This window comes from Notolabrus celidotus, chromosome 7, assembly GCF_009762535.1.
Source record: "Notolabrus celidotus isolate fNotCel1 chromosome 7, fNotCel1.pri, whole genome shotgun sequence".
In the NCBI taxonomy this organism is placed as follows: domain Eukaryota; kingdom Metazoa; phylum Chordata; class Actinopteri; order Labriformes; family Labridae; genus Notolabrus; species Notolabrus celidotus.
Window position 1 is genome coordinate 19156258 of NC_048278.1, and position 25942 is coordinate 19182199.

A 25942-nucleotide genomic window follows, 5' to 3' on the forward strand; every position below is an offset into this window, starting at 1 on the left:
ATTTTGAATTTAAGTTTGCCTTAATTCTAAGCTCATCAGTCAGTTTATTTGGAGTACAGCCAATCTCCCTGTAATGAGATATTTTGAAAAGGTAGGTAATTTTGAGACATCAGTGTTAATTTCAGTACATCTATAAACCAGTTAAGAATTCCTCAGGGTAGCTGCAAAAAAAAAAAAAAAAAAAAGTACAAAAAGCAGCATGATTCAGGCCTTGAGTAACTTGATAATTTGCATTAACCTACCTTACAAGGATTTTCATGCAGAGTGTCATCAGGCTCCTGAGCATTGTGAAGCCCTGAAGTGAGCAACGAAAGGAAGAAAGACATAGAATTGAGACAAAAGAAAAATATTTGATTGTTTCTTTCAGTAAAAACAAAACACATTTTTCATGAAACAAAAACTCACATATGAAGATGAGGGTCATGGAAGTTGCTAGCAGGAGTCTCATTCTTCCACACGTGTTAGATCTCATAAGCTTAAAAACAAACAAAACAATTAAACACAAAGCTGCTGTAACAGCAGTGCATCATAGATTTACACCTGTACTTACCCAACACTGCTCCCAAACTTGATGTACAGGGAGTTAGCTCACTCCTGCTGCTAATACAGTTAAAGTTCCTCTGCACTTTTCACACTGCCCTATATCCTGCTAGAAGTCTGAGCTTTAATACATTAATCCTCCTCAGAACATTGAGCAGACATGATGTTTTGTCCCAGTTCTTACCAGACTGGGCTTAGTTGCTTGATTTTGGGGTATTTTTTTTAGCGCCATCTGTTTGAGTGGAGGAACAATGACAGTCATCAGGTCATGCATACTAAAACAATTAGCCGTTGAGGCAGAATTTGGGTTCTTAACCTGCTCAGTGAGTTCTGCAAACACTGAGACACTAAATAATAAGAATATTTAAGAGTACAAGGAACCAAATACATAGATTCAGACCAAAACACTTAACAGAGGAAACACAGGAAATTGTTTTTTTTTTAATTATGTAGGCTCATGTAGCGGCACTAGATACTTACAGTATTTTGTACATGACAGAGAGGGAGAAAGAGGGAAGAGGGAAAAGTCTTTCTTACGTGGGACAAAGGTGTCAGCTTCCTTTTTCTCCAGCTGTTGTCCACACACTAAACACACACACACACCTACACACAGCTCTGTTCCTCCAACCCCCACCCAGCAGGAGTCTTAACCACCACTGTAAGAATATGGAGAATATGCCTGAGGTGGATGGATGTCCCCCCCATCCCTCTACCCTTCACCCCTTTCTTCAGCTATCATTCCCACCACCCTCACTCTCTCAGACTCCATTAAGGTTAAACCCCCCTTACCATTACCTCAACCCACTGTTAACCTTCTCCTTCCTGCTGAGACACCAAGGAGAAGCTGCCACTAATAACCACCAGTCAACAGCAGCACTGTTATTGGCTAAGTGGCATCTCTGCGTTGCAGACAGGAGGGGAGTCGAGCAGAGCTTTTTTTCTGTTCAGATGTTGCAGGCAATGATCATCATTATTTAGCCATTCAGTTAGTCATAACAATCACGCTCCTGCAGCCGCTTCTGTCATAACAATCATCATCACACCATTCAGAGTGTCAAAGACTCATCATGATCGTTCATTTTAGCTAAAAAAGCAAGTCAAATAGGGAAATTACTATAGATAGATTACCAATTCTTCAGTTCCCAGAAAAGGTACAACATAGCCAAGAGAAAAATACAAGCATTTGAATTATAATTGCATAAAAACACTGAAAATTCAAATTATTTTGATAAATAATTGCTTGTAGATTCAAAACCAAAGTTATGACATTTCCTCATGTTTTCAACTGGCTGGTAAATGTTTTCTGTCATTAAAGTGAACAGTCACCATCAAACTGAGCGCCAGAGAGAAGTGAAGACAAGAAGAGGAACAGAAGGACTATGACAGAGAGTAATACACACCACTGCTCCATCAAACTGCTGAATGAAGAAACAAAAAAAAATCAACATCTGATGACAAGGAAGTATATCAACGCATCTCAATCATCTGTTTCCATAAACACAAGCATATTAAACAAACTGTTTATTTTTCTCCTTTATATGTCAGTAGACTTCTTACAGACACAACGTGACAGACAGGTTAAAACAAGACAAGCATGGATAAGAAGTAAGAAAAAGACGCTCCATACAAGACAACCATGTAAAAGTGTCACAATGGAAGATCTCCAATCACACGTACATCAAAAAACAATGACATTAAATTAGTAATGCTCTGCTTTATTCTGTTATTCAATCAAGTTTAGCACCTAAAGGGGAGAATAACAACATCCAGACATAAATATGGTAATACATAGCCAGAGGGTATATGCTGTAAATACTGTTGTTACATTTCATACATATACACGTTTATCTCCGGAGGATTGACCAAAATCAAATTCAGCTGAGGAAGAAGGGAAGTAAAAATACAATATGCTACATAAAAAAGAAATTCTGTACAGGATCCTGACATGTAATGCTCATCAATTTCATGTAACATGTTCTCTGGGGATTGCAGGCTGGCCTGAGGACAGTTTTAAATATTTACAGTTGATAATCAAAGACTGATCATTAATGCGTGAGGACCACCTCTTCTAACAACAAGCTTTAAGACACGGTTATTTGATGCAAACTTTATCTGTCAAAAAGACAGCAAAAATACACATCTCTACCAACTTTCACACACTTTGTCTTTTCTGATTCTGGCTCCATCTGACATTGACTTCTAACCCTTTGTGGTGCACACTCCCAAACTGAAAAAGGCATTCACAAATGTAGTGCAGAGAGCCAACAATCATGGGTTCTGAATCAGACAGTGATAGCCCCAGGAAGTGCATTATTTAGATGCTGGATGTGGAGAGGACATCTTCCACCAGGTGCTTGTAAACCCAGGCGTCTCCCTTCAGCCTCTGGCGCCTGACCCCCACCACCTCCGGCCTCTGTAGCAGACACACCTCCAGCTCAAACTCCATAGTAACCTTCCCAAAGTCGCCATAAGTCCGACACTTTAGTGTATAGCTACATGAAGGGGAAAGAAGATGCAGAAAGATCAGGACTGGATTTAAAACTTGGTCTGCTATTTAGAGAGGGGGATCATTTGTGTTTTTCATTTACCCTTTTTGTGTGAAGTCGATATTTTTCTCTGGCAGTATAGAGAGGATCTGGTTGAGGACCTGGTCTGGGTTGGTTTGGCTTGTCAGAGTAACGTTGTACTGAACCTAAGAGAAAAGAAACAAATGTTTTGTGTACAATACATGTGTGACAAGGATCGATAATATGAGCTATGAAACTCGTGTTTACCTTGATCTTGCGTGGACCGTCTCGCAGGGCTCGTTTTTTGTTGGGAGTGAGCATAGTGATCATTTTATCAAGACCTCTCTCCAAAGAACCGAACACCTTTCCACCTCTCTTTTTCCTTCCACTGTCCTCTGTTACAGCCATGTCCAAAGACCGAGACCTGGAGAGCACACAAGGTTTGATGTTTAGCCCTCTGAGAATTTTACAACTTAGTGTTAGGACAGGAAACAATAATGTGACCCTCTTTTGCTGAGTCTCAATTTTTGAAAAAAATATCTTTGTTATTATCTTTTCATACTGAATCTCAATCTAAATGTAACTGTGACTTCCTCTGACTTCTTTTCTTGCACCTCAGGACCTCCATACATGCTGCTGGACCCTCACCTTCGCTCAGGACTGAAGGCCATGATTTCAATGTTTGCACTCTCCATGTTGTCTGCTGCTTTCTTCTTATTTTGCTCTTTGGGGGTGCTGTCACCACCTAAAACACACAGGACAGAAGCATACACTTAACACACTTGACAGAAAATTATTCCACAATGTATTTTATATCAAATCAATTTAGTTCAGTTATTTCACGCATTCAATGCAGTTTTTCTTCTTGTTTAATGGTAAAACACATTAAGAAGTGTTTGGTTTTGACTGTTGATCAGAGAGGAAGAACCATGATTAAGTATCTATGGTTTCCAAGAAACTGTGGTATTTGGCATGTTGGGGGTGTTTTATAGAAGAAAATATATAATCGAAAGCTAAATCTGTGAAAAAATATGTCAGCTGTGGTCACTCAGGGTCAGTTATGACTGTCCTTCTTGGCCGATCTGGGTCTTCAGAGTGCGATTCTTGGCCCATATACTAAAGAGCAGTGTGGGTAGGGGGAGCAGTGGTGGTGTTGAAATTCGTATGGACCTTCTTGATGAAGGAACTCTTCTTTCTCAGTCTGCGTTTGATCTCTGTAGCATTCTGGAGGTCATCATTATATAATGCAGCACCTTCACAGACTAGCTTTCTCTAAGAGGCTCTGTTGGTTGCTTTGGTCTCCCAGGTGTCTATGTAGATGTTCATTTTGATAGTTTTTTTTTTTTGGCCTCCTGGGGCACAGTGTCCTGTGAGCAGCTGGGAATACAGGACTTGTTTAGGGAGGCGGGTATACAGATGACATCACCGATCCATCTAAACTGGTGTTGGGTTTCAGTGAGGAAGTTGGTGTTAGTGGGTCTCTCTCTCTCTCAAAAGCCATCTCTAATGATGGTTTCTGATCTGTACAGAAAGGTGGGCATGACTGTCGCTTTAGAGATCTAGATTTTGGTCATGGCCTAGAGGTCCTGTTTTTCAAAGATCCTTTTCTTAATCTAGAAGAGGTCACTGAAAACTGAGTAGTTGGTGTATGTCATATATGAAATAAGTATGTCTGGCACCGTTGAATCTTTTTGTATTTGATGGAATTAAAAATAAACAAAACTTACTGAAATGTTTTGTAAACATCAAAGCCTCAAAAAGAAAATGACCAGCACGGTCCTCTGCTCTTATGCGTGGAACTGGCCTGATTTAACATTGATGGTGCGAACACAAAGGTTTGGTTTACAGAGACAAGGAGCCTGACAAAAACGTGTGCACACACACATACACACACACCACAAAGACAGAGCTAGGCTTTAGTGGCAAGAGAACACATGTCACTACAGCCCACGTGGGACAGTGAGCAGAGGAAAGAGACAGCTACACCTGTCACAGCACACGCCTAGGGACAGACACACACAGACCATGTTGTGTGTGTGTGTGTGTGTGTGTGTGTGTGTGTGTGTGTGTGTGTGTGTGTGTGTGTGTGTGTGTGTGTGTGTGTGTGTGTGTGTGTGTTTCAGAGGCAGCATGTCTGCACTCTAGGTTTGAAAGCAGGGGGGGTGAACACGGAGCATGAGCCAGATTCCAGCAGGTTTAACACCAGCTAGGTAAGCTGCAGGACTTGGTCTCCCTGAGGCCGAGTTTAAAGAAGATCCAATAAAGCAGTACGTCTCTGTCACTCTGATAAATAATTAAGACATAAATGATCCTCTATTCATATTAGCGTCCTTCATTTATAGATAAGTGAATAGAATTAGGTCCCTGATTATAACCTCACCTTTGTGTTGACAGAGATAAGTGATAAGTGAGTATGCGTTCGAGTGTGTGTGTGTGTCCACTTTGCAGCAGCGCTATGACAGCTAAATCATAGAAATATGAGTGGCTTTGGAGTATAAAAAACTGGACCAATAAATGAGTTTATTACCAGAAGACAATTTACTTGCAAATGTGGGGCATGTGGATGTGGCACTTGTGATTATGAGAGCTGCATGAGACCGAGCGAGGGACAGATAAATGAAAAAGAGAGCAACGTTGAGAGGGGCAGTTGGCTAATGCAAATAATCTAATAGAGATTTTACTTCCAGCCCTTGTTTCGAGTGAAAAACAATTACAGTGTACAAATAAACTGACTGATGAGCCCAACCCTGCAGCCCGTACATCATTATTCCCATTGGTTGAGTAACAGAGACGTTTCTCTTACCTTTAGGTGTGACTGGTTTGGTTTTAATGCTATTCACGTTAGCATTTTGATTGGGTGTGGTCAGCACATTCTTGTTGGGTCGGGAACTCTTCTTGTTGGATGCAGGAGTTCGTGGAGGAGGCAGCATGAACATTTCATCATCTTTTTCTTGCACTGTCACATTCTCCTTGTTCTCACTGATTCGCTCCTGGTCTCTGTCCCTCCGCTCCTGGCGCTGCTGTGTCGTTGCTCGTCCTCTCTCTGGGGTTCCGCTGTGACCATATCTTCTCTCCACCGATGGAGACGTTACTCTCTTTAGAAACAACAGAAAGGGATAAATGTTAATATGAGTACATTTCTCTGATGTAAAAGAATCATCAAGGTAGACAGCGAAGACATGCAATCAGTTCACTTTCACATACTGTGTCTTTGGTGCTTACAGCTCCATCTGGCTGACCTCTGACCCCCTGAGGTGTACACTTTGTGACTGACACCCATGGGCAATCATCAATGTATTCCGACCCAAATTCTAGAGAACCAACAATCATTGCATCCTCATCCTCGCTGAAGTGAAGGGCTTCTCTGGTCTGGTAGAGAAGTAGAGAAGAAATAACAAGATGATTTATTGCAACACATCAAACCAGTGCTTTAAAGAGAGTCAAAAGCCCACAGCATTTTGGGAGTTGTGGTTCTGACTAACCTGTAATCCCTGGTGCAGCGGAGAGCAGTAGTCTTCACAGACCACTCGTTCGGGGCGCAGGCGGACAGGTTTGCCCCTCTGCTTCTTCGACAGCAGCAGCAGGTAGGTGGCTGTGGTCTGATTATAACACCACTGTGGGAGAAAAGATGTATTAGACTACATATAAGATACAAACTATGTTAAGATGTTTAGATAGGATACAAAAACAAGAAGATCTAAATCACAATAACATCAACTGATCATCATAATGAACATCAAAGCACCTCCTTGACCAGCGCTGTCGTGCTCTGCCTGGATCGCTTCATATTGACAGCCATCTCAGTGATACAGTCTTCATCTATGTGGCCAAGCTGTAGAAAAGAGACCCCGTAAAGCACACCAAAGACGAGGCAGATTCTCCTTTATATGTGAAACCCAAACTACTCTTTAATTAAAACACAGAAGCAATATGACAGATAATGGAATCGTTTCAGGGAAATTACTTTTGTGGTGGCTACAGCTAATTACAGACAAATGGAAATTAGATCAGATTGTTAGATTTCTATCATTAGAGTCATTCTGAAGAAATAAAAGTGGACAAAAATGCTTCAAAGCCATAATATTTGTCTAGGAACAACTGATGAGATCGGTAAGACAGTGTTTTCATGTTTCTATGTATTTGCGTGAGTGTGCGTGTGTGTGTGTGTGTGTACCGGCTGCCTGCTGTGCCACTCCACAGGGCTATTGTAGTCCTTTATCACCCAGGGATGGTCCAGCAGCTGACGAACAGTAAGACGCCGCTTGGGGTCCACCTACAGGTCAAACACAGACACTACAACTCAGTACGCAAAGGATTACAAAATGTCATGCTGTGCAAATTAATACAATTTTCTCTAATCACGCTTTATTAACATCACATTTTCACTTTAAATTCAAATTTACTTTATTTCATTGATAAGGTTAAATCAATGTGACTGAGACAGAAAGGTAAGAGTGCAAAATTAACTACTGATTTATAGACTGAAAAATACAAGAGGAAACTGAGTGGAAAGAAAAAGGGTATAAATTACTTCTTTCATACCTGCATCATTTGGTTGAGGAGGAGGACACTCCCTGGAGAGAGCCATTGAGGGTTATCATATTTACCTCTCTGAAGACAAAAAGGACAAACAAAAACAACACATTATGAGACATTATTAGACTGAACATAGAAACAAACAATGATTCCTTGGTTTTGTGATTTGCCTTGATGAGAAATAGTTCCAAAAAATGTCTGACTAAAAAACATATACAATTTTAGAAAATTAACAAAACACCAATTTAGATCATTATTGTCTGAATCTGTTGTAGTATATTTTGCTTTCACAGGTTAAATGATAAATAATAAATACGAAGCGTACAAAGAATACGAAGAGTGAAAATGCATTTCAATTCAAGATATCAAAAATAATTTTCTGAAATATCAGGCCATGGGGAAAATACCAACACTCTTACTGTAATCTTCCTGTAGAGGACCATGCAGTTGTCGTCATCAAAGGGCAGGTATCCACAGAGCAGAGCGAACAGCAGCACTCCCATACTCCACACATCAGCCTGGAGGTTCACACATCAGCACATAGCACTACTTCAGCTTCAAGTGTCACAGGTAGGATTTCACAGCTCAGTTGCACCAAGTCATGCACCAGCAAATATGATCAGGAGACCATGAAAAAGTAGAAATGTGGAGCAGAGTGGTAATCGCAGCCTCAAGTGAAAAACAAATGCAAGTTTTGGGGACTTCAATATGGACCAATCTTGAATTTGCAACCTTGATTGGATGAAAGGTAAACAGTGGGTCCCTCACCTCCGAACCAATATATGCTTTTCCCTGGATGAGTTCAGGAGCAGCGTACGCAGGGCTCCCACAGCATGTCATAAGCTCATACCCCAAACCTCCCTGGGGAAAAAAAAAGGAGCACCATGTGAAGACATGACATATATGTGCACCCATCAGCCATGACATTATGACCGCCTGCCAAACAATGTCAGCCCTCCAATATCAGGTGGGGGTAAAAACAGCTACCAGAACGTGCATACACATTTTCAGCTATTTGGGCTCCAGTAGCTCTTCAGTATGATCTTTCTTTGACCACTTTTGGTAGGCACTGACCACTGTGGACTGGGAACACCCAAGAGCTGCAGTTTTCAGATTCAGACAACTTTATTGATCCCAAGAAAGGCAATTAATTTACAGCTGACCAAACAACATTTAACAGTTTTGGAGATACTCTTACCCTCTGGCCATCATAATTTAGTCCTTGTCAAAGTCACTCACATCCTTACACTTGTCTATTTTTCCTGCTTCCAACACATCAACTCCAAGGACTAACTGTTCACTTTCTGCCCAACATATCCCTCCAACTGACAGGTGCCACTGAAAAAAGACAATCAATGATACCTCACCTGTCAGTGGTCATAATGTTATGGCTGATCAGTGTATCTCCCTGCCATTTGTTACTTCAAACTTTTCCTATAAACACTATATTTGCACTGCAAAAACTCAAAATCTTACAAAATGAAATTGTCTCATTTTTAGTCAAAATGTCTTATCCCACTTGATTTAAGATAAATGTACTTAATAAGTAACATTTGAGCAAGATAGAGGGACTTGTTTTAAGGCAATACATCTTAAATATCTTGTTATGTCAAACAATCTTAAAATTATCTTGTTTTGAGTTGTAATTTAGAAGAAACAAGGTTTATTTTAAATTTGAAATATTTTTCAAGCTGAAATCTTAGCTGTAGAAGATGGATTATCTTGATTTAAGACAAACACTTTACTTGATTTAAGTAAATGCATTTCATTGGAGAATCTATTAGAAAATGGCTCCATTGATAAAAGAAAGAAAGAAAAGTTGTTTTTTAAGGGTGTGTTACAGTGGTCAGGCACTGTTTCTTCTAAATCAGATGAAAATATACATCCTCAAACTGCATGCACACAATGAAACACCTACTTATGGGCATAGCTGGCTTATCCTAAAAACAACATGACTGAATGTTAGTATATTCAGCTAACTGAGAAGACATTATATGTCACAATGCTCAAATTAAACTTTGTAATCTTATGTCAAGTACAAGATGGTCTTGAACCTAGAGAAGTGCCGCTGTAATACAACTCAAATTAAGGTGAATATATCTCAAATGAAGAAGTTGACATGAAATGTAATAGTGCAAAATCTTTTTTGGAGTGAAAAAATACTGATTGTTAGCACATAAGTTTTCCCTGCTAATTTTAAGATCACAGTTTTTTAAGTATTACATATTATTTTAAGAAATCTTACCAAGCAAATTTTCACTTGTTCTATTGGCAGATTTGTTTTGCTTATTTCAAGGTAAAAGTACCTTGAAATAAGTTTTTTTCTTGTTTTTGGAGGGGCATTTTTACCAGTGTGTTTATTTTTGTAATTTCTTGGATTAATAATTACTATATAACTTGAAGTAATAATTGTATCACAAATACAACGAAACAGTGAAGTAAGACGTACCTTGGGTTTGGCACACAATCCAAAGTCAATCAGTTTCAAGTTATGGTCTTCATCGATCAGCAAATTTTCCTAAATTCAGAGAAAATAGCATTGCAGCAGACATTAATATCAATATTCTGTCACACACAAGTACACACATTTTGTTGTAGTTTCTCTCAATCACGCCTTCATTCAGTAATCAGCTGTTGTTCTTACCGGTTTGAGGTCTCTGTGCGCATATCCCTGGCTGTGGACGTAGGCCATAGCAGAAACAATCTGTCTGAAAAACACCCTGGTCTCCTCCTCTGACAGACGGTCCTTTGCTATGATGTAGTCAAACAACTCCCCCCCTGTACAGTACTGAGAGGGAAAGAGAGAATAGAAGAAGAATAAAAGTAGAATCAAATAAGTGGATAGAGCAATTTCATGTTCACACTGACCAACACACATACAATCTCTGGGTGTGTGCACTTACCTCCAGCACCATGAAGATCTGGGTGGAGGTCTCTATGACGTGGTAAAGACGACAGACATGCTGATGACTCAGGTTTTTCATGGCCTCAATCTCCACCTTCACTCTTGGCAGGTCATCCTAGTTTGAGGAGCAGTTTTGTTTACGCTCCACAATCTATTTAGTGCAACTTTTTTTAATAATGAATGAACCATAATGTTTTCATGCAGACCATCACTGCCATCCAAATGTATGATGAAGAATAAGGAAATGAGGCTGATGAGAGTAGTAAGGAACAGAGTTTGAGACATATTGAATGACACATTTTTAACTCTCAGTGAAACCCTATTGTTTAAAAATGTATTATTATAAAATCTGGCACTACAACAATATTTGTTTTATGACAAAGAGTTTCTGGCTTAATGTAACTTTTATTATTTCTTGCTGTGATTTTTCACAGATTTTGTATATGGTGCTGGATATTACATAAAAACACACTCCAGTTCTGAAGCACCAATATTTCAGCATTATTTCCAAGGTTTCAGTTAAGCTAAACACTTTAGAGAACTATGTAATGAGCTCGTCTCTGTTTGGTCATTATTAGGGATGCACCGATCCGATCCTGGTATCGGATATCGGCTGGATCGGACTCAAAATGGATATCGGTGACAAAGGGCCGATATATATTGCCGATCCATATGGCAGATCTATTCATCTCAGTTCTATGCTTTTCTGTGTTTAAAACAGCCATTTGCATCTCCTACGTCATCAGCGCCGACCGGTCTGTGCATTTTTGCCCAGTGGAGCATGATGGAGGATAACTACAGAGGCTCTGCAGTTTGGGTGCATGCTTCTTTTGCTAACAACTCTGCCAGAAACCTGCAACATGTGCAGTGCTAATGTTTCGACGGATGGCAGTTGCGCTGAAAAATATAATGGGAGCCCAAAGGAAGAAGTTTACATCAGCTGTAGCCTACTGCAAAGAAGCAAGAAACCTCCTATTAATGGATTCAAAGTGTGAAAAAACAGACAGGTTATTGGATTTGATTGTTCCGGATCCTTGAAATTAAGGGATTCCAGCCTCTGGTTTAGCACTTGGAACCCAGGTACAGTTCACAATCAAGTCAGAAAAGCCTGAAGTTACCAAAACATGATTCTATCCTCACTTTAAGGAATAGAGATTGTTAAATCAATACCAGGGTCAGATCGGCTAGTATCCATATCAGCAGATACCAAAAGCCCAGGTATCGATATTGGGACCTTAAAAGTAGGATCGGTGCATCCCTAGTCATTATACCATATAAATGTCAGTGCTTAGGAATGGGGCTGCTGACCACAGCATCTGAGCAAATCCTGCCTGATCTAAGCCATTCATCACTCTGTTTAACTTTATAAAAAGACTAAATATTTTATGGACTCTTCTAACTTAGGTACTTATTGTTAATGAAAATATCACATTGTGTCAGGCCAACTGTGAAGTGCAAACATATAGTGGACAGAAGCTCTTTGACTTACTCCCAGATCCTTTTTGTTCATGATTTTAATGGCCACCTTCTCTCCTGTCAGGATGTGTCGACCCAGTTTGACTTTAGCAAAGCCTCCTGAAAACACAGACAAGGTTCATAACACAAATAGGAAAATAGTAATACATGGTAATGACTGAGCTATTTAATCAGTGACAAACGTCAAAGTTTACCTGAGCCGATAGTCTCGTAAACCTCATAGTATTTGTAGAGCTCATCGACTCCACGGTGTTCAGTCCTTTCCACAGGCATCCTCCCTGTTTCAGCAGCACAAAGATAAAGCTCCCTACGAGAAGAGAATGGGGTTTAGAGCAGCAGTGTTTGCATCTACTCACTAAAACACTAAAAACAAACATAATTAAAAAAAACATTTCGTCTGCAGATAAACGTGAGCTACCGTCAATTAGCAGAAAACTGAATTCAGCTTAATAATTTAAATAGTCCATCAAGTTACGTATGTTTCCACAAGATAACTTCATGACGCTTGTCGGCGTTGAAAAAAGTACCTGAATATGTTTGAAAACTGAAGAGGAAGCGGATAAACTCAGTGAACAACCATATGCAAGCATAGAGAAAAACCCTCCGGACGAGATGTTTGTTACAGAAGTTTGAATTTCGCACGTTGACTTCACTTCCTGCTTCCGGTTTGTGCGTCGCCTGCTCTCTTGTGGTGGAAAACGAAAATAGGCAAGACCATGGGTAAAGGTAAAACCTTTTTATTTACAGTCTATGGGTAAAATCCAAAACCATAGACATCTGTGGGTAAAACAGTCACTCAAGAAAAAATATTGATGTAGTCTACAGTTTTTAGAAAGATGTGGATTTAATTTGATGAGGTCTAAGTGGCAGTATTTTGTCGAAATAAATCCCACCACTAAGATAAGATAAGATAGATATACTTTATTTGTCCTTGTTGGGGGTAATTCTTTTGTTAAAGCAGCTTCAACACGGGACAGGGGAATACAAAACTGTACTAACATAGTTAAAGAATATAATAACAATAATAATAGCAATGACAAGGGTAAAATTAAATTAAATTAAATTAAATTAAATAAAAATTAAATAAAATATGGCAGCTATTACAGATATATACACACTATGTACAATTTTATCTGATAAATAGATAAGGTAAGTTATTGCACGATAAAAATTGCACCAGGTTATTTAAAAACAAACATACACAGTATGAAGAAACAGTGCGACTTCGATGGATACAGTAGTTATTTGTGAATGTGCCAATTCACATAGTAACTTCCATGTAGTGGAATGAAAGATGAGAACAGATGATTAACGGGACACAGCAGTGCTGGTGTTAAACAGTCTGATTGCAGACACTATGGTGTCAAACTACCATAAATGTAGATGGGTTGGAGTGGTATATTAAAAACCCCAAATAACCATTATGATTGCAAAGAGGTGGAAAATGTCTAGTAAATTTCCGGAAAGTTTCTGGTAAATTTCCATGGGAAGTTAAGCTGGGGAATTTTCGAAATATTATATTTGGAAATTATGTGAATTTGTTGGAATTAACTGGGAATTGAGGGTAATTTAATGGAAAGGTATTATATCAAAATTATAGCATAAATATTTGTTTTGTTATAAGCAGACATCCATCCAAAATCATACACTTAAAACAGATTTATTTGTAAGTAGAACTTTATCAAGTTTTAAATATTATATTGAACAATCAGTTCTTTCATTGAAGACCAAAATATGAATGTTGATTTAAATATTGCTCATCCCCCCGTCCCAACCCATTCAACAATTAACAAAAATGCAATCCCAACAAAGTCCCATTCAAAATGTTAAATGGAAAGAGCCCCTCTCCCTCCAAAGAAGTCCCATCCAACATGCAAATAAAAAGTACATGTCGGGGGCGTGGTCTCAATAGCCCTGCAGTAGGGTACTCTTGAAGCAGTGTGCGATGTGCATGTGATTGAGGAATAGCATAGAAATTCAACTGTACTTCCATGAAATCTGGTTGTTTTAGTCAGGATTATGCTAAAATATATTCTCCCCAACTATATTTAAGTTCCCTATTTAGAGCCTACCTTCAATTTAATAAATTCCTGGTTTATTCCCATAAATTCCCGTTAATTCCAATGGTAAGTTTCCAACTCTGAAAATTCCGGGAATTTTGCCCTAACAACCCTAATAACCATTAGGGTTGAATCAGTTTCATAATAAAACATATCATCCTATTGAAACTAACGAGGGCCAACTGAAAAGGTTTTATCCGAATAAATCTTGTGAATTTTACAATGATTACATTTTGATACGTTTTTTTATACATTAAGATAAATCATTACTGATAGAACAAACATACAATCAGTTATTGCAGATCTTTTGTGTATTACTTTCAATGATGAAGGTTAAATCAAAGAATAAAATGAATTGCTAATAGATAGCCTACACTGGCATACATGTTTTTTGCCCTTCAAGAATTAAACTCCCCCACCTATGATAAATATACAAAATTAAGAGTGTTAATAAGATTTCTTTTCAACCATTAACTTACATTTGTAGAGAGTAAGAACTATCTTAAACCTTTTCATTATTATGTGTTATATTATATAATTAATTTGACCAATTCCTCACAATTTTGAGTTTGCATGTGGTGAAGTGGGAGCTTGTTTTTAGTTGATACACTGTTGGGTATTTTGATGAGCTGAATTACAGCATGAATGTTACAACTCCACACACTGCAACTGCTTTTCTGTCAATGTGTCCTTTTTAGCTGAAATGCAGACTGCTGGAAACGTGGTGTACATACAGAGAACAGTTCAGCAGAGGCCACATAACCAAACAGTGGGTAGGTTAAATGCCCTCGATCTGCTATTTAAAGCATTTGGTACGGCCATAGCTGATCTAATTGACAAAATTCCCGAAATGAAATGTTTTAAATTCTTCATAATGTTTTACTCCATGCACATACAGCATAAATAAACATTTATGAAGCAGAATTTTTATCTGTAGTTCCTACTTCAATATACTTTCATAGGCTGGCATATAAACCCTGGATGGAAAGCAAACCCTGTGTGTCATTGTGGGGACTGTTGACCCCAAAAGTATGTGGTTGCATCAGTTGGCCAGAGAGGTGTATTTTTCATTTCAGAAGGTGTGTGTGCCTTCACCTGTGCAGCTACTCAAGCCTGTAATTAAGAAGGGGTGAGAGGTTAACCTAGAAACCACTAGATGCATTTTAACAGACCTGTAATGACTGTAAACAACCACTCTCACTGTCACAGTACTCTTTTGGCTGTAGGCTATAGGTTACTCTTATCTCTTGGTTATTATCTTACATAGATGCATTTTAAGGGACAGCTAGTTGTATCTGTTTTTGTAAATTTTGAAAGAGTAGTAATGCATCTTGCGCCTTAGGTCTTGTAACAGGATGTCCTAATCATGCTTTAGTCTGTAAAAAGTCAGGAAGGCATGTTTATCAAGGGGAAATATCACATTCTGACACTCTGCCAACACTGACAGACAGCTGCAGAGGAATTTCCGTGATTGATCGGTGGTCGAACAGTGTTTCGCATGGTCGTTAGGGAAGGGGTTGGTTGTTAGGGAAGTAACCATGGGTTTAGGGACATCCAGGTGTCAGCGGTATGACAGAACCCCTCATTTGGTTTCAGAGGCAGCTGGCCAGGACGGGACATAAGGACATCAAACAACCCACAGCTGGAGGGAAAAAAGAGGGAGAAGAAGAAGACTGTGAGGAGAGGAGACAAGAAAAATGGGAGAAAAGGGGTGAAGAGGAAGATGTCAAAGTTAGGAAAGTAGAGAAAAGAGTAGAAAAACAGGGAATGTCCGGATAAGTCTTTAACTTTAGTGTTGAGCTAAATTTTTAAACTGTATTGTTCATTCTCACTGTCTTTTTCTATTTCATCTTCCTTTGTTCTTCACTGTTCTGTGGTCAGAGTGGCCAGTAAGGAGAGACACTAACTAAACACATTTTGAATACTCACACATGTTTGATCCTCTAAAAAGCACTGTTGTAGGCTTTGTATAATTTTTTTTTGAAATCCATCAGCAAGAGCTCCTTGATTCCCAAATCTGCATGAGCTCACAATTTTTACTGCACATTAAAACATATCTTCAATGAACTGTAACAACGTGTAAGCCAGAGGGTGTTTCCCCCGCTGGGTCCTTTTATAAGATGCAATTCAGGAAAAATGTTTTTCTTCTTTCGCAAGTTAAAAAAAATGGTTGTAATGCTTTGGGAGGGCAAGTTCTGTTACAGTCAATGGTTTTAACAGACATCACAGGCCTTCCATGGCCATGGCCAGCCTGGGTTTGGATGAGGGTTTGCCTGTTCAGTTTCACATACACAAACTTTAGTACTGAGTCTTTGCAGTTAGGGGGACTCAGTTGGTTTTGCTAAATCCGTACTAATCCCACAAAAAGCTGAAAGCCTAAAACTACACATATTTGAGAAATGTGTCGTGAGAAACCTGCACCTTCGCGGTTTGAATTGGGCTTGGTTTGTCCGTGTACTGCATGAATGTCTGGCTTCTTGCTCTTACATGTCACTTATTTAACAAATAAGTGTGTAAAGGAGTCACCACTTAAAGCCGCTCTCAGGAACTCATGCCGTGTGTATAGAATCAGCTATTAAGCTGTCCCAGTGGAAACCAGACGTTGTAGCCCATACAGTTCCTGTCTTGGACAGAATTCCTGGTATTCCCTGACAGACTTTTGGAGGCTCCTTGAGTGCCTGTGTCATAGCTCAGTGACGTTTCTCTGCAGGGGGCCGGCGTCTGAGACCTGGCTGTGTCCCATAGAGATGTATAAAAAGAAAACATTAAAGTGTAGTCTAGAAGTTGTATAGGTGAATACAGTAATAATGGTTTGTGGTGCAAGGTCAGAGTCCTTTCGTGTGTTTCAGGTCAAGCGGTCAAGATGGATGCATACAGAGCAAAAGAGTGGTCCAAGAAATACACACGAATTGTCTCTCCCCTTATGTCTTAGGATGTCCTTATGAGACTTTTCTTACTCACTATGCTGCTTTCACAGTCCTGATCATTTCCCCTTGTTTAACAGACGTTGCATCATCCTTTATTGCTTTATTCACACATATGTGCCTCATATATCTTTGTGGTTCTCCAGACACAAACATAAGCATCCACACGAGCGCACACACAATCACAAAGAAACAGAGGTACTTTAGATAAGTTGGGAAAATTCACAGTGCTGGTAATTTCACACTCATGTTCTGAACAGCTGCAGTGTCGATCAACAAGGGTAAGATTGGACATGTTTTGGTTTCTGTGACTCCCTACAAGCCCAAAACAGGTAGGAAAAACACATCCACTCTACTCCCGCCCTTTAAATGCCTTTCACTGCATAGCCAAGTTAGTGAACTTTCAAGGTAGTTTATGATATCTAAAACACTCACATCTCATTTTGCACCATATAACAGTGGAAAGTTAAAGACCCAGACATGTTACACTTCATTGTCTGTTCAGAGGGTCCTTTGCCAAGAGCTGAAACACCCAGTGAGGGGAATATATTACACCCAGATGTGTGTGAATGCCCCCAGATCATTAACGTTTATGCAAATATTACCGTAACCTATCCAGATGAAGCATCTGAGTGTGTGTCACTCTGAGGGTTTGATCTTTGGCCAGTGGATTTACAGTCATGTCTGAATAGATTTTGTAGTTTCCCGACATAGTATGGTGTTAATCTGAGTCACAATAAAATTGGCATCCCTTGAGTGTGAATCACTGATGAAAGAGTATTGAATCACCACTGAAATCAACTCCATTATAAATGAATTGTGTTCTTTATAGAGAGAGACAAAGAAGGGAGTGATATGTTGTGAATACATTTGACATATTTTTGGATTATCATCAGTCCAGGCTATTGTGGTATTTTTAATTTAGATTTTCAACTTTCATTTTTTCCATAGTCTGTCAAAGAAAAGAAAACTTCAGAGCAAGCTTTAGAAAGTGAAAACAAGAAAAGGGTGGAGATGTCAGAGCACAATCAAGAGTGATGTGTGTCCAAAGCTTCACAGGGAGACCTATTAGTTTTGGATAAGGCTACGGCAAACACTTCAGGGGCCTGCTCTCTTGCCATAAACACACTTCATGAGCTGTCACAACATTCATACTGAGGTGCAAAATACAAGTGGCCGCGACTGGAAACAACTCGAAGAAATATGCCTCTACAATTATCCAACACTGTCTCCAAACATTTCCCCCAAATTTGGTCTGTTCTCCCTCCCACCCCTTAAGCCAGCCCTGCCTCACAAACACACACTCCCCCATGAAACATGTGAGTAAGTATGTGTGTGTGTGTGTGTAAAGTGTCCTCCTTCTTCAGTCTCTCCATGGCTGGATTGTGGCAGCAGCTCGGTTCCCTGCGACAGGGCCAAGCGCTGGCTCTTCTCCACTACTTCATTTGTCTTCTCTACCCGCCCACAGGCGCTCTTCCTTGGGATACAAACACCAGCAAGCACCCTCTCGAGGTAAGACATCCACAAGACGATGAGAAATAATAGAAGAGTAACAGTTTTACAAAGCTATGTGCATGTCACATGGTGTATTTTAATTTTAGGCAAGCTTTTAGGGTTGTGTTGGTGGATTATTTGCAAAACCTCCCAAATATTTTCAAGTCATACCTTAATCTTTTGAACATTGAGGAATGATCTAATTTTCTAACAGTTGCCCTGCATTTAAAAACTACACCCTTAATGCTAAAATCAGGCAAGGATATTTGAGGAATTACTGCACAACCGGCCAATGAATACATTTGGAAGACCTAGGCAAATTTATCACAAACATCCAGTTTTAACTGATTTTGAAAAAAAAAATCATAGTGGCTTGAGGGGCTGTTAAAATCCATGACATACAGAGGACAGAAGAGGCATACTCCAAAATAAAGAACTGCATTGAGAGCAGAAAAATAGAGCAGAAAAGTTCTCCAACTCAAACCAACTGTTGGACTTAAGTAAGGGGGCTGTGGGAATTCAAGCAAGAGAGAGGGAGAGAGTTAGAGAGTATGATGTATGAGTGAAAATTAGGGGGAAAGAGAACTAATGTGAAACAGCGGAACTGAGGATTATACTGTCCAAACATAAGCCTGTGATGGTGGCTCTTAGGCTGTGCAGTTGTGCAGGTAGCTGTTCACATGTAATGCCAAGCTTTTGTACCTCTGTCATTGTGTGAATTTAGGTGAGTTAATGTTCGTGTGTGTGTGTGTGTGTGTGTGTGTGTGTGTGTGTGTGTGTGTGTGTGTGTGTGTGTCTGTGTGTGTGTGTGTGTTGGCAGGGATTTGAGGTGGTGAAGGGGAATTTCTCTCAAATTTTCCTTCGCGTTGGCTACCATAAGATTACAGAGATTCCTGCAGGAGCACGCAACATCAGCATACAGGAGACGATAAAGAGCCGAAACTACCTAGGTACACACACAAAAACACAAGGAAACACACATCTAAAAGCAACCACACATTTTAAATAAGCACAACAGTGATGGATGTACCTTTGGTTTTCCTTCAGCTCTGCGGTCACAAACTGGTGTCTCCATCATCAATGGAAACTGGGTGATTGACAGGCCAGGGCTCTTTATTGCTTTGGGAACGCAACTAGTTTACCAACGACCCAATGAAATCCGCTCTCGCAACGGAGAGTCTATCACTGCACCTGGACCACTCACTGAGGACCTGCATGTTTATGTAAGATACTTTCACTGTGCCAAACAACACTACTTGAGCTACAATACTACCTGTTGTCATACAACATAACCCTCATCTATCTTTCTCTCTCTCTCTTTGTCTCTCTCTGTCTGTATATCCCACAGTTGATCTACCAGCAACCAGGTCCCAGTGTATACTATGAATACAGTGTGCCTTTACAAAACACACATCCAACTCACAAGCCAGTCACACCTACTGATATTATACCCTCGGGTGAGTGAACACACACTATCATGCATGAACACACAATTAAAACTTTATTAGAGTGACCTTAAATGACCACAGTGTCATTCTCTCAGACTTAATATTCTGGTTTGCCATCAGGGAGTATAACACATAACAGATGCTTTGTTTGTGTCTGCGTGTACAGTACAGAGCCTTGTGTGTGTGTGTGTGTGTGTGTGTGTGTGTGTGTGTGTGTGTGTGTGTGTGTGTGTGTGTGTGTGTGTTCAGTTTAGTTCAGATTTCACTCCAGTTTCTTGGTAAATCCAAATTACATTATTTTCAGCAAAATAGTCCCTTTAAAAATTTGATTAGGAATTTGATGATATTTGATACATTAAAGCAGCCAATCTTTGTTTTGGCAAAAAGCTCCTTACCTCACACTTAGACAATAACCATTTGGACAGAATTTTTTTAATTACTTAATATCTAGTCTTGAAGAGATAAGAACTTTGTTTAAATTTCTGCTGACACTGGAAATTATTTTCTTTAATTGAAAGATATTTCTCAAAAACTTTCACAAAAACAGTCAAAGTTATTAACGGCCCAGAGCATCACATAGATGTGAACACCCATGGCAGCTGATCAGGTTAAGGTTGGATGAAGCCTTGCTGTGAATTGATTATATTAACATGGTGGACATTTTTCCAATTATATCATACTCAAGGTGGAAAACTCAGATGGTGTTAATTCTGTGTTCCAGGTTGTTAGTTGAATAAATATATAAAAGCTTAAGATCATTATTATTTTACTATTCCAAATTGATCAGTAACAGATAAGATAGTGAAGGCTAGTGAACATCTGGAGGGACATCTGGTTACACTCTATTTTATGATAAAATAATCTGTTTACAGCTTAAAGACAAGTATAGCACATTGCTACTTACCAGCAGACAAAACTGTGGCTAGGAGGTTGCTGAATGATAAAATACTTTTGATATTGTTGGTCACACACAAAATGCAGGGGCATAGATGCACTCAATCCTTGTAAATGACAAAACCAATTAGGAAGTAACACCTTTTATGCCGCACAATGCTGTCGAAAGTAAAGTTAGCATTAAGCCATTTCTCAGCTAACAGTTCTATTACAAAGGAATTTGCCAAACATTGTACCATTACATATGGTAAGGTAAGGTAGAATTTTTTTTTAAAAGAATCCACTTTGTAAGAACAAATTATTCAACAACCAGTTAGCTACTATAACACAACAGCTATGAAAGCATTTAACCCATTTATATGATGTACCGTTATGAAATTGTTAGATTTCAGCCACTTTTTAGCATATGATGATTTTTTGTTTATATTAGCTGTTGTGTAATGATGGCACATTGGTATATATATATATATATATATATATATATATATATATATATATATATATATATATATATATATTAACTTGGCAGCCTTCTTAGTATGATTAGTTACAAGAGACCACCAGACTGTATTAACAAAGGAACCTCACTTTGTAATTATAATAGACTGCATTCTAACAAGTCCCTGGTAGGCTATCTCATGCTCCAATTATTCAAGGCATTTATTCACTTTGTAGTGTTGTTGAATTTTCTGTTCATGACAAAATATTTCCTTTCTCTTTCACTCCACAATACAACATCCCAAATGGAACAATAATAACCTTTTCTGGCCAAAACATACTTGTTTTTGCTGAAACAGAATGAAGGTTATTGAAAACAGATCAGTTCAGCTTTAATGTCTGAGTTTGTGTGCAAGTGTAAGAACAGGGCTCTCAACATTGCTTTATTCGATTTACGGCTCCATTCTGTTTTCTGACCTTCATTCAACATTTCAAATGACCTCATTTCCCCTGTTACTTCAGTGTCAAGTGGCGTCATAACAATCTTTACTTTTCTTGCAGTGACAGCAGTAACTACATCCAACACAGGTGAGAAGGTCCACCAAGGTGACAACACTAACAATGACATCAAAGAGGGAACCCACCCTAACCAGGTTCCCTCGGACCCCAGTGTGACATCAGTTCCTTTTACCACCTACACCTGGACAAAGAGAGGACACTCAGAGTGCAGCACAACATGTGGCATTGGTGAGGAAACACATGTAATTGTAGTGTCAGTGAACATAAATATTAGGTTTCTAAATCTGCATGCAGCTTATTTATTTATTTAACAATTTCCAAATAACAACGAGGGTCATTCAATGTGAACTGAACCCTTCATTTAAACAAATATCTTAGAATGCTTTAAGGATAAAGACCTGAGTGATAAAAAATGTGCACATTTTTGTAATATTTTTGCAGACAAACACACACTTAGTGTCACTTCTTTCTTTATGTGTGTGTATGTACATTTGCTAGGCAGGTGGCAGATAATGTGGGAGTGTGTTGAGAGAGTTTCCCAGGTGACAGTTCCTGCTGACCTCTGCAACCCAACCCTCCAACCAACACACAAGGAAGAAGAATGCAACACTCAGCCATGTCCCCCATAGTGAGCGAACCACACACACCGCTTATGTCCCATACTCAGAACAGATATACAGAGCAACATTTGTGTGTACATTACATTAGGTTCATTTGATTCTGTGAATCTCAGGGTGAAACCTTCATCTCTCTCTCACATTCCAGTCATAAGTCAGTCAAAGTCAACCACACTGAATCAGTTTGTAGTGGTTTTGGTTTCCATTACTTGTGGTAAAAACCATTAGATATTAATGTAGCCGGGTGCTAGTGCATTAAATGCATGTCTGGTTGTGGATCTCAAAAATATTTTGCCCACAGTGTCCGTGATCCTTGACAGTATGTTTGTGTGAGACCTCCCAATTGGGAGCGCATCATCAGATAATTGCAAAACTGAAACTTCTATAGTAACGAAGCACAGGAAAAACAACAAATAAGTGGCCAAACTGAGGACTGACCAGGTAAAAAACTCTGGTAAAGTCAATGCAAAACTAATATCTGTGACTACATCTGTTATGTGTTTCTTCTGATTGCATCTCCGTCACCTGTGATTGGCTGACAGCTGGGATGTTGGGGAGTGGTCAGAGTGCAGCAGGAGGTGTGGACCTGGCAATCAGCAGCGCCAGGTCATCTGCCGCCATGTCACTCATGTTCACAGCAATGGGACGGAGACCTCAGTTACTGTGGCACCAAAGATGTGTGGGCTGTCTGATATGCCAGTAACCAAGTCTACATGTCAGCTAAAGATCTGTAGCCAGTGGGAGATCCGATCTGAGTGGAGCCCAGTGAGAACAAACACACAAACACACACCTCAGTATCATTGATGCCTGACCATGAAAATAATTTACCTCTGTTTTACATCAGTGTCATCATTAGATAATTATCTATCTTAATTACAAACAGGAGTCTGCAATCAAAAATCAAAGACATTAAAGAATATTAATGTTGTTCTTTAAGAACCAATATTTAAATATCTGTATTACATTTTCCCTTTCAAGACAATAATTAAACACATTAATTTGATGATAGGACTATTTTAAACATTACATTAACATTGAAGATGCTTTTGATGTAATACACCGCTTTTTTTGCAGATTGATCTCTATTTATGTTTCAGGAGTGGCACTGGCCCCCTGAAATCTGATTGGCCATCTCCAAAATCCTGAACTATGATCAGCTATTTGTCTCATCAGAGGCAGGAATTATGTTAAAATCAACTGTTTGGACTGTTTAATGACAGGCTGGTATCTTTTTGAGCCCTGAATGAATTAAGCTTACATTATTTTTATGTTGTCTTTCTTTTTAAAGTCAAAAAATGATACACAGGATGTAGCAGCTGACTTATACTTAAATGAATGTTGTGAAAGTAGACAGCAAAGACATAAAGTGCAAATGCTATTAATGTATGTGTGGGACAACACATTGATAGCCCTGGTCAACACTGCCTATGTCAGTGCCCCGGTTGGGCCACCCCAGTCAAAAAAGTCTGGAGATGCCCCTGATACAAGGTAGCATATGCAACCAAAAGTAATGTTGCAACAGATTCATCAATACAATCAGGCTTTTAAACACATTTTTCAAAAAAAGAAGAGCCCACCACTTATACCTCCCTGTTTTCCTCTCTCCCACCCTGTCACCCAGTGTTCGGTGCCATGTGGGGTAGGCCAGCGTAGCAGGGAGGTTGTGTGTGTGAGCAACCAGGGTGATGTGGAGGAGGATGAGGAGTGTAACATGAACTTAAGGCCAGACACACTACAGAACTGTGACATGGGAGCCTGTGCACGCAGCTGGTTCACCTCTTTTTGGAGCCAACGGGTAAAGTAAAAACTGTTAGTTTTTGTGTGTGGAAGGGGAATGTGATAAAGTGCTGGGGAAAAAATAAATCCATGACGAGGTAGTGTTGAGGGGTTTATTTATGTGTGTGTGTGTGTGTGTGTGTGTGTGTGTGTGTGTGTGTGTTTGATATTCCCCAGTGCTCTGCAGATTGTGGCCAAGGCAATCAAACTCGTGCAATAGTGTGCCTGGTAGATCATGTGACTGATCTCCCATTGGGCAGCTGTGAAGGGGAACGCCCACCAGAGGTGACATCATGTGACTCGGGCCCCTGTCAGGACCGCCTTGAGTGGTACACAGGACCCTGGGGTCAGGTAACTTACATGCACACATACACATAATGAAATACTGACAATTTGAAGAGTCACCTTACGTGTGTGTGTGTGTGTGTGTGTGTGTGTGTGTGTGTGTGTGTGTGTGTGTGTGTGTGTGTGTGTGTGTGTGTGTGTGTGTGTGTGTGTGTGTGTGTGTGTGTGTGTGTGTGTGTGTAGTGTTCTGCAGAGTGTGGCAATGGTACACAGACCCGGAGTGTGGCTTGTATTTTTAACAACAACGGTGTGAAGGAGGTTGTGGACCAGTTAAAATGTTCCAGTCTCCTTCAGCCAATCACCACTCAGCACTGCCATCTGAAACCATGTGGTGTCCAGTGGTATGTCACAGATTGGAGCGCAGTGAGTATCCCAAAGTCTGCACTGAAACTATTGAATCATTAACTTTTTATCTCTGCCTCCTGATCTCTTCTTCCTCTACCTCAGTGTTCACGCTCCTGCAACAGTGGATACAGAGTACGTGAGGTGCGTTGTCTTACAGACAACATTACCCCAAGCGACCAGTGTGACCCAGATTTAACTCCAGAGACTCGAGAAGAATGCAACAAACAACCTTGTGTAGCTGAGATCAGTAAGTCTACTGAGTGAGGTTGTATTAGGTTACTACCTAAAAATCATGCATTTCATCAGAATGAGCTTAATGTAGCTGAATGTATGGGTGAAGGCTATGAAACCACAGGCCAACATGGACTTTTATTCTAGCTCAAACCATGATATGCTACTGAGGTGAACCAAATCAAAACAATTACAACAAGTAGGCCAAATAGACTTGCTTCTCCCATTTTCGAAGTGTTTCTCACCTGTTCCCTTTCCTCATTCACAGACCCATCATGCAGTGACCAGTATCATAACTGCGTAGTGGTGGTTCAAGCTCGACTCTGCATTTACCCTTACTACAGAAGTGTCTGCTGTGCCTCCTGCTCCCGTTCCCAGAAATCCCTCCCCAAATCATTTCAAAAGAACTACATACACAGGTGATGATGCCAACAAAAGGTTAAAGCACCTTGACCTTAGACTCAGTAATAATACAGCCCTGGGAAAATGACAGTGAAGAGTGATTTCAGTCAAAAGCACAACCCAGTAATCAGTTGCCTCCTTCTGAACTCTGCCACACGCACCAGCAAAGCACTAACACTTCTGTAGGAGTGACACATGACACCAAAGTTAACTTAAACATTCCTATTAGGAATGGAAAACAGAAACATAAAGCAGTTTTTTGATAAGGATTTCTTTATGTATAGGTTTAAAGTATGTTTCATTCTAATTGTGACTTTTAACTGGACTAATGCTATGCTTGTATTTATTCTGAATAAAGGCTGTATTCTTCATCTTCTGTTTAAGTTATTGTGAATAATTGCAAAGAAAGCTTAAGTACTGAATTTCAACTTCATATCGTTTGACCTCTTCTCAATATGAATTTATAATGATTCCTGACTGATTT

The 25942-nt window shown here is 39.6% G+C and overlaps 2 protein-coding genes across 5 annotated transcripts; one reads left to right on the plus strand and one right to left on the minus strand.

Annotated features, from left to right (window-relative positions):
• Positions 1-2044: 2044 nt before the first annotated feature.
• melk (maternal embryonic leucine zipper kinase) lies at positions 2045-12632 on the minus strand. 2 transcript variants are annotated; one of them, XM_034687808.1, is made up of 18 exons: positions 12492-12632; positions 12159-12271; positions 11978-12063; positions 10487-10603; positions 10228-10371; positions 10033-10101; positions 8352-8444; positions 8003-8101; positions 7590-7658; positions 7222-7320; positions 6793-6879; positions 6530-6661; positions 6270-6416; positions 5851-6142; positions 3696-3792; positions 3315-3471; positions 3129-3232; positions 2045-3032 (listed from the first exon to the last, which is right to left on the minus strand). In XM_034687808.1, exons 2-18 carry the CDS (start codon positions 12235-12237, stop codon positions 2855-2857), a joined length of 2049 nt encoding a protein of 682 aa, XP_034543699.1. In that variant the 5' UTR covers positions 12238-12271; positions 12492-12632; the 3' UTR covers positions 2045-2854. The 2 variants fall into 2 exon arrangements, with proteins under 2 accessions (XP_034543699.1, XP_034543698.1); XM_034687807.1 differs by having other exon boundaries at positions 6252-6416.
• Positions 12589-25829, plus strand: adamtsl7 (ADAMTS-like 7). Of its 3 annotated transcripts, none has more exons than XM_034687810.1 (15): positions 12589-12690; positions 14723-14797; positions 15621-18267; positions 18417-18460; positions 19263-19392; positions 19490-19665; positions 19791-19899; positions 21784-21969; positions 22240-22369; positions 22901-23123; positions 23981-24154; positions 24313-24486; positions 24664-24843; positions 24928-25072; positions 25325-25829. In XM_034687810.1, the coding sequence occupies exons 3-15, from the start codon at positions 18081-18083 to the stop codon at positions 25477-25479; spliced, it is 2013 nt and encodes a 670-aa protein (XP_034543701.1). In that variant the 5' UTR covers positions 12589-12690; positions 14723-14797; positions 15621-18080; the 3' UTR covers positions 25480-25829. The 3 variants fall into 3 exon arrangements, with proteins under 3 accessions (XP_034543701.1, XP_034543703.1, XP_034543702.1); XM_034687812.1 differs by having other exon boundaries at positions 15621-15760; XM_034687811.1 differs by having other exon boundaries at positions 12598-12684.
• Positions 25830-25942: the final 113 nt, after the last annotated feature.

What these genes read in the sequence shown, in the direction of transcription:
- melk (XM_034687807.1), bottom strand. Translation starts at nt 12,237, where the DNA reads ATGCCTGTGGAAAGGACTGAACACCGTGGAGTCGATGAGCTCTACAAA. An exon ending in CGACAGCGCTGGTCAAGGAG is followed by an intron (nt 6,662 to 6,792) that starts GTGCTTTGATGT and finishes TTTCTCCCACAG; the next exon opens with TGGTGTTATAATCAGACCAC. An exon ending in GCCTTCAGTCCTGAGCGAAG is followed by an intron (nt 3,472 to 3,695) that starts GTGAGGGTCCAG and finishes TGTGCTCTCCAG; the next exon opens with GTCTCGGTCTTTGGACATGG.
- adamtsl7 (XM_034687810.1), top strand. Translation starts at nt 18,081, where the DNA reads ATGAGCTGTCACAACATTCATACTGAGGTGCAAAATACAAGTGGCCGC. An exon ending in AAAGAGCCGAAACTACCTAG is followed by an intron (nt 19,393 to 19,489) that starts GTACACACACAA and finishes GTTTTCCTTCAG; the next exon opens with CTCTGCGGTCACAAACTGGT. An exon ending in CTGAGGACCTGCATGTTTAT is followed by an intron (nt 19,666 to 19,790) that starts GTAAGATACTTT and finishes TATATCCCACAG; the next exon opens with TTGATCTACCAGCAACCAGG.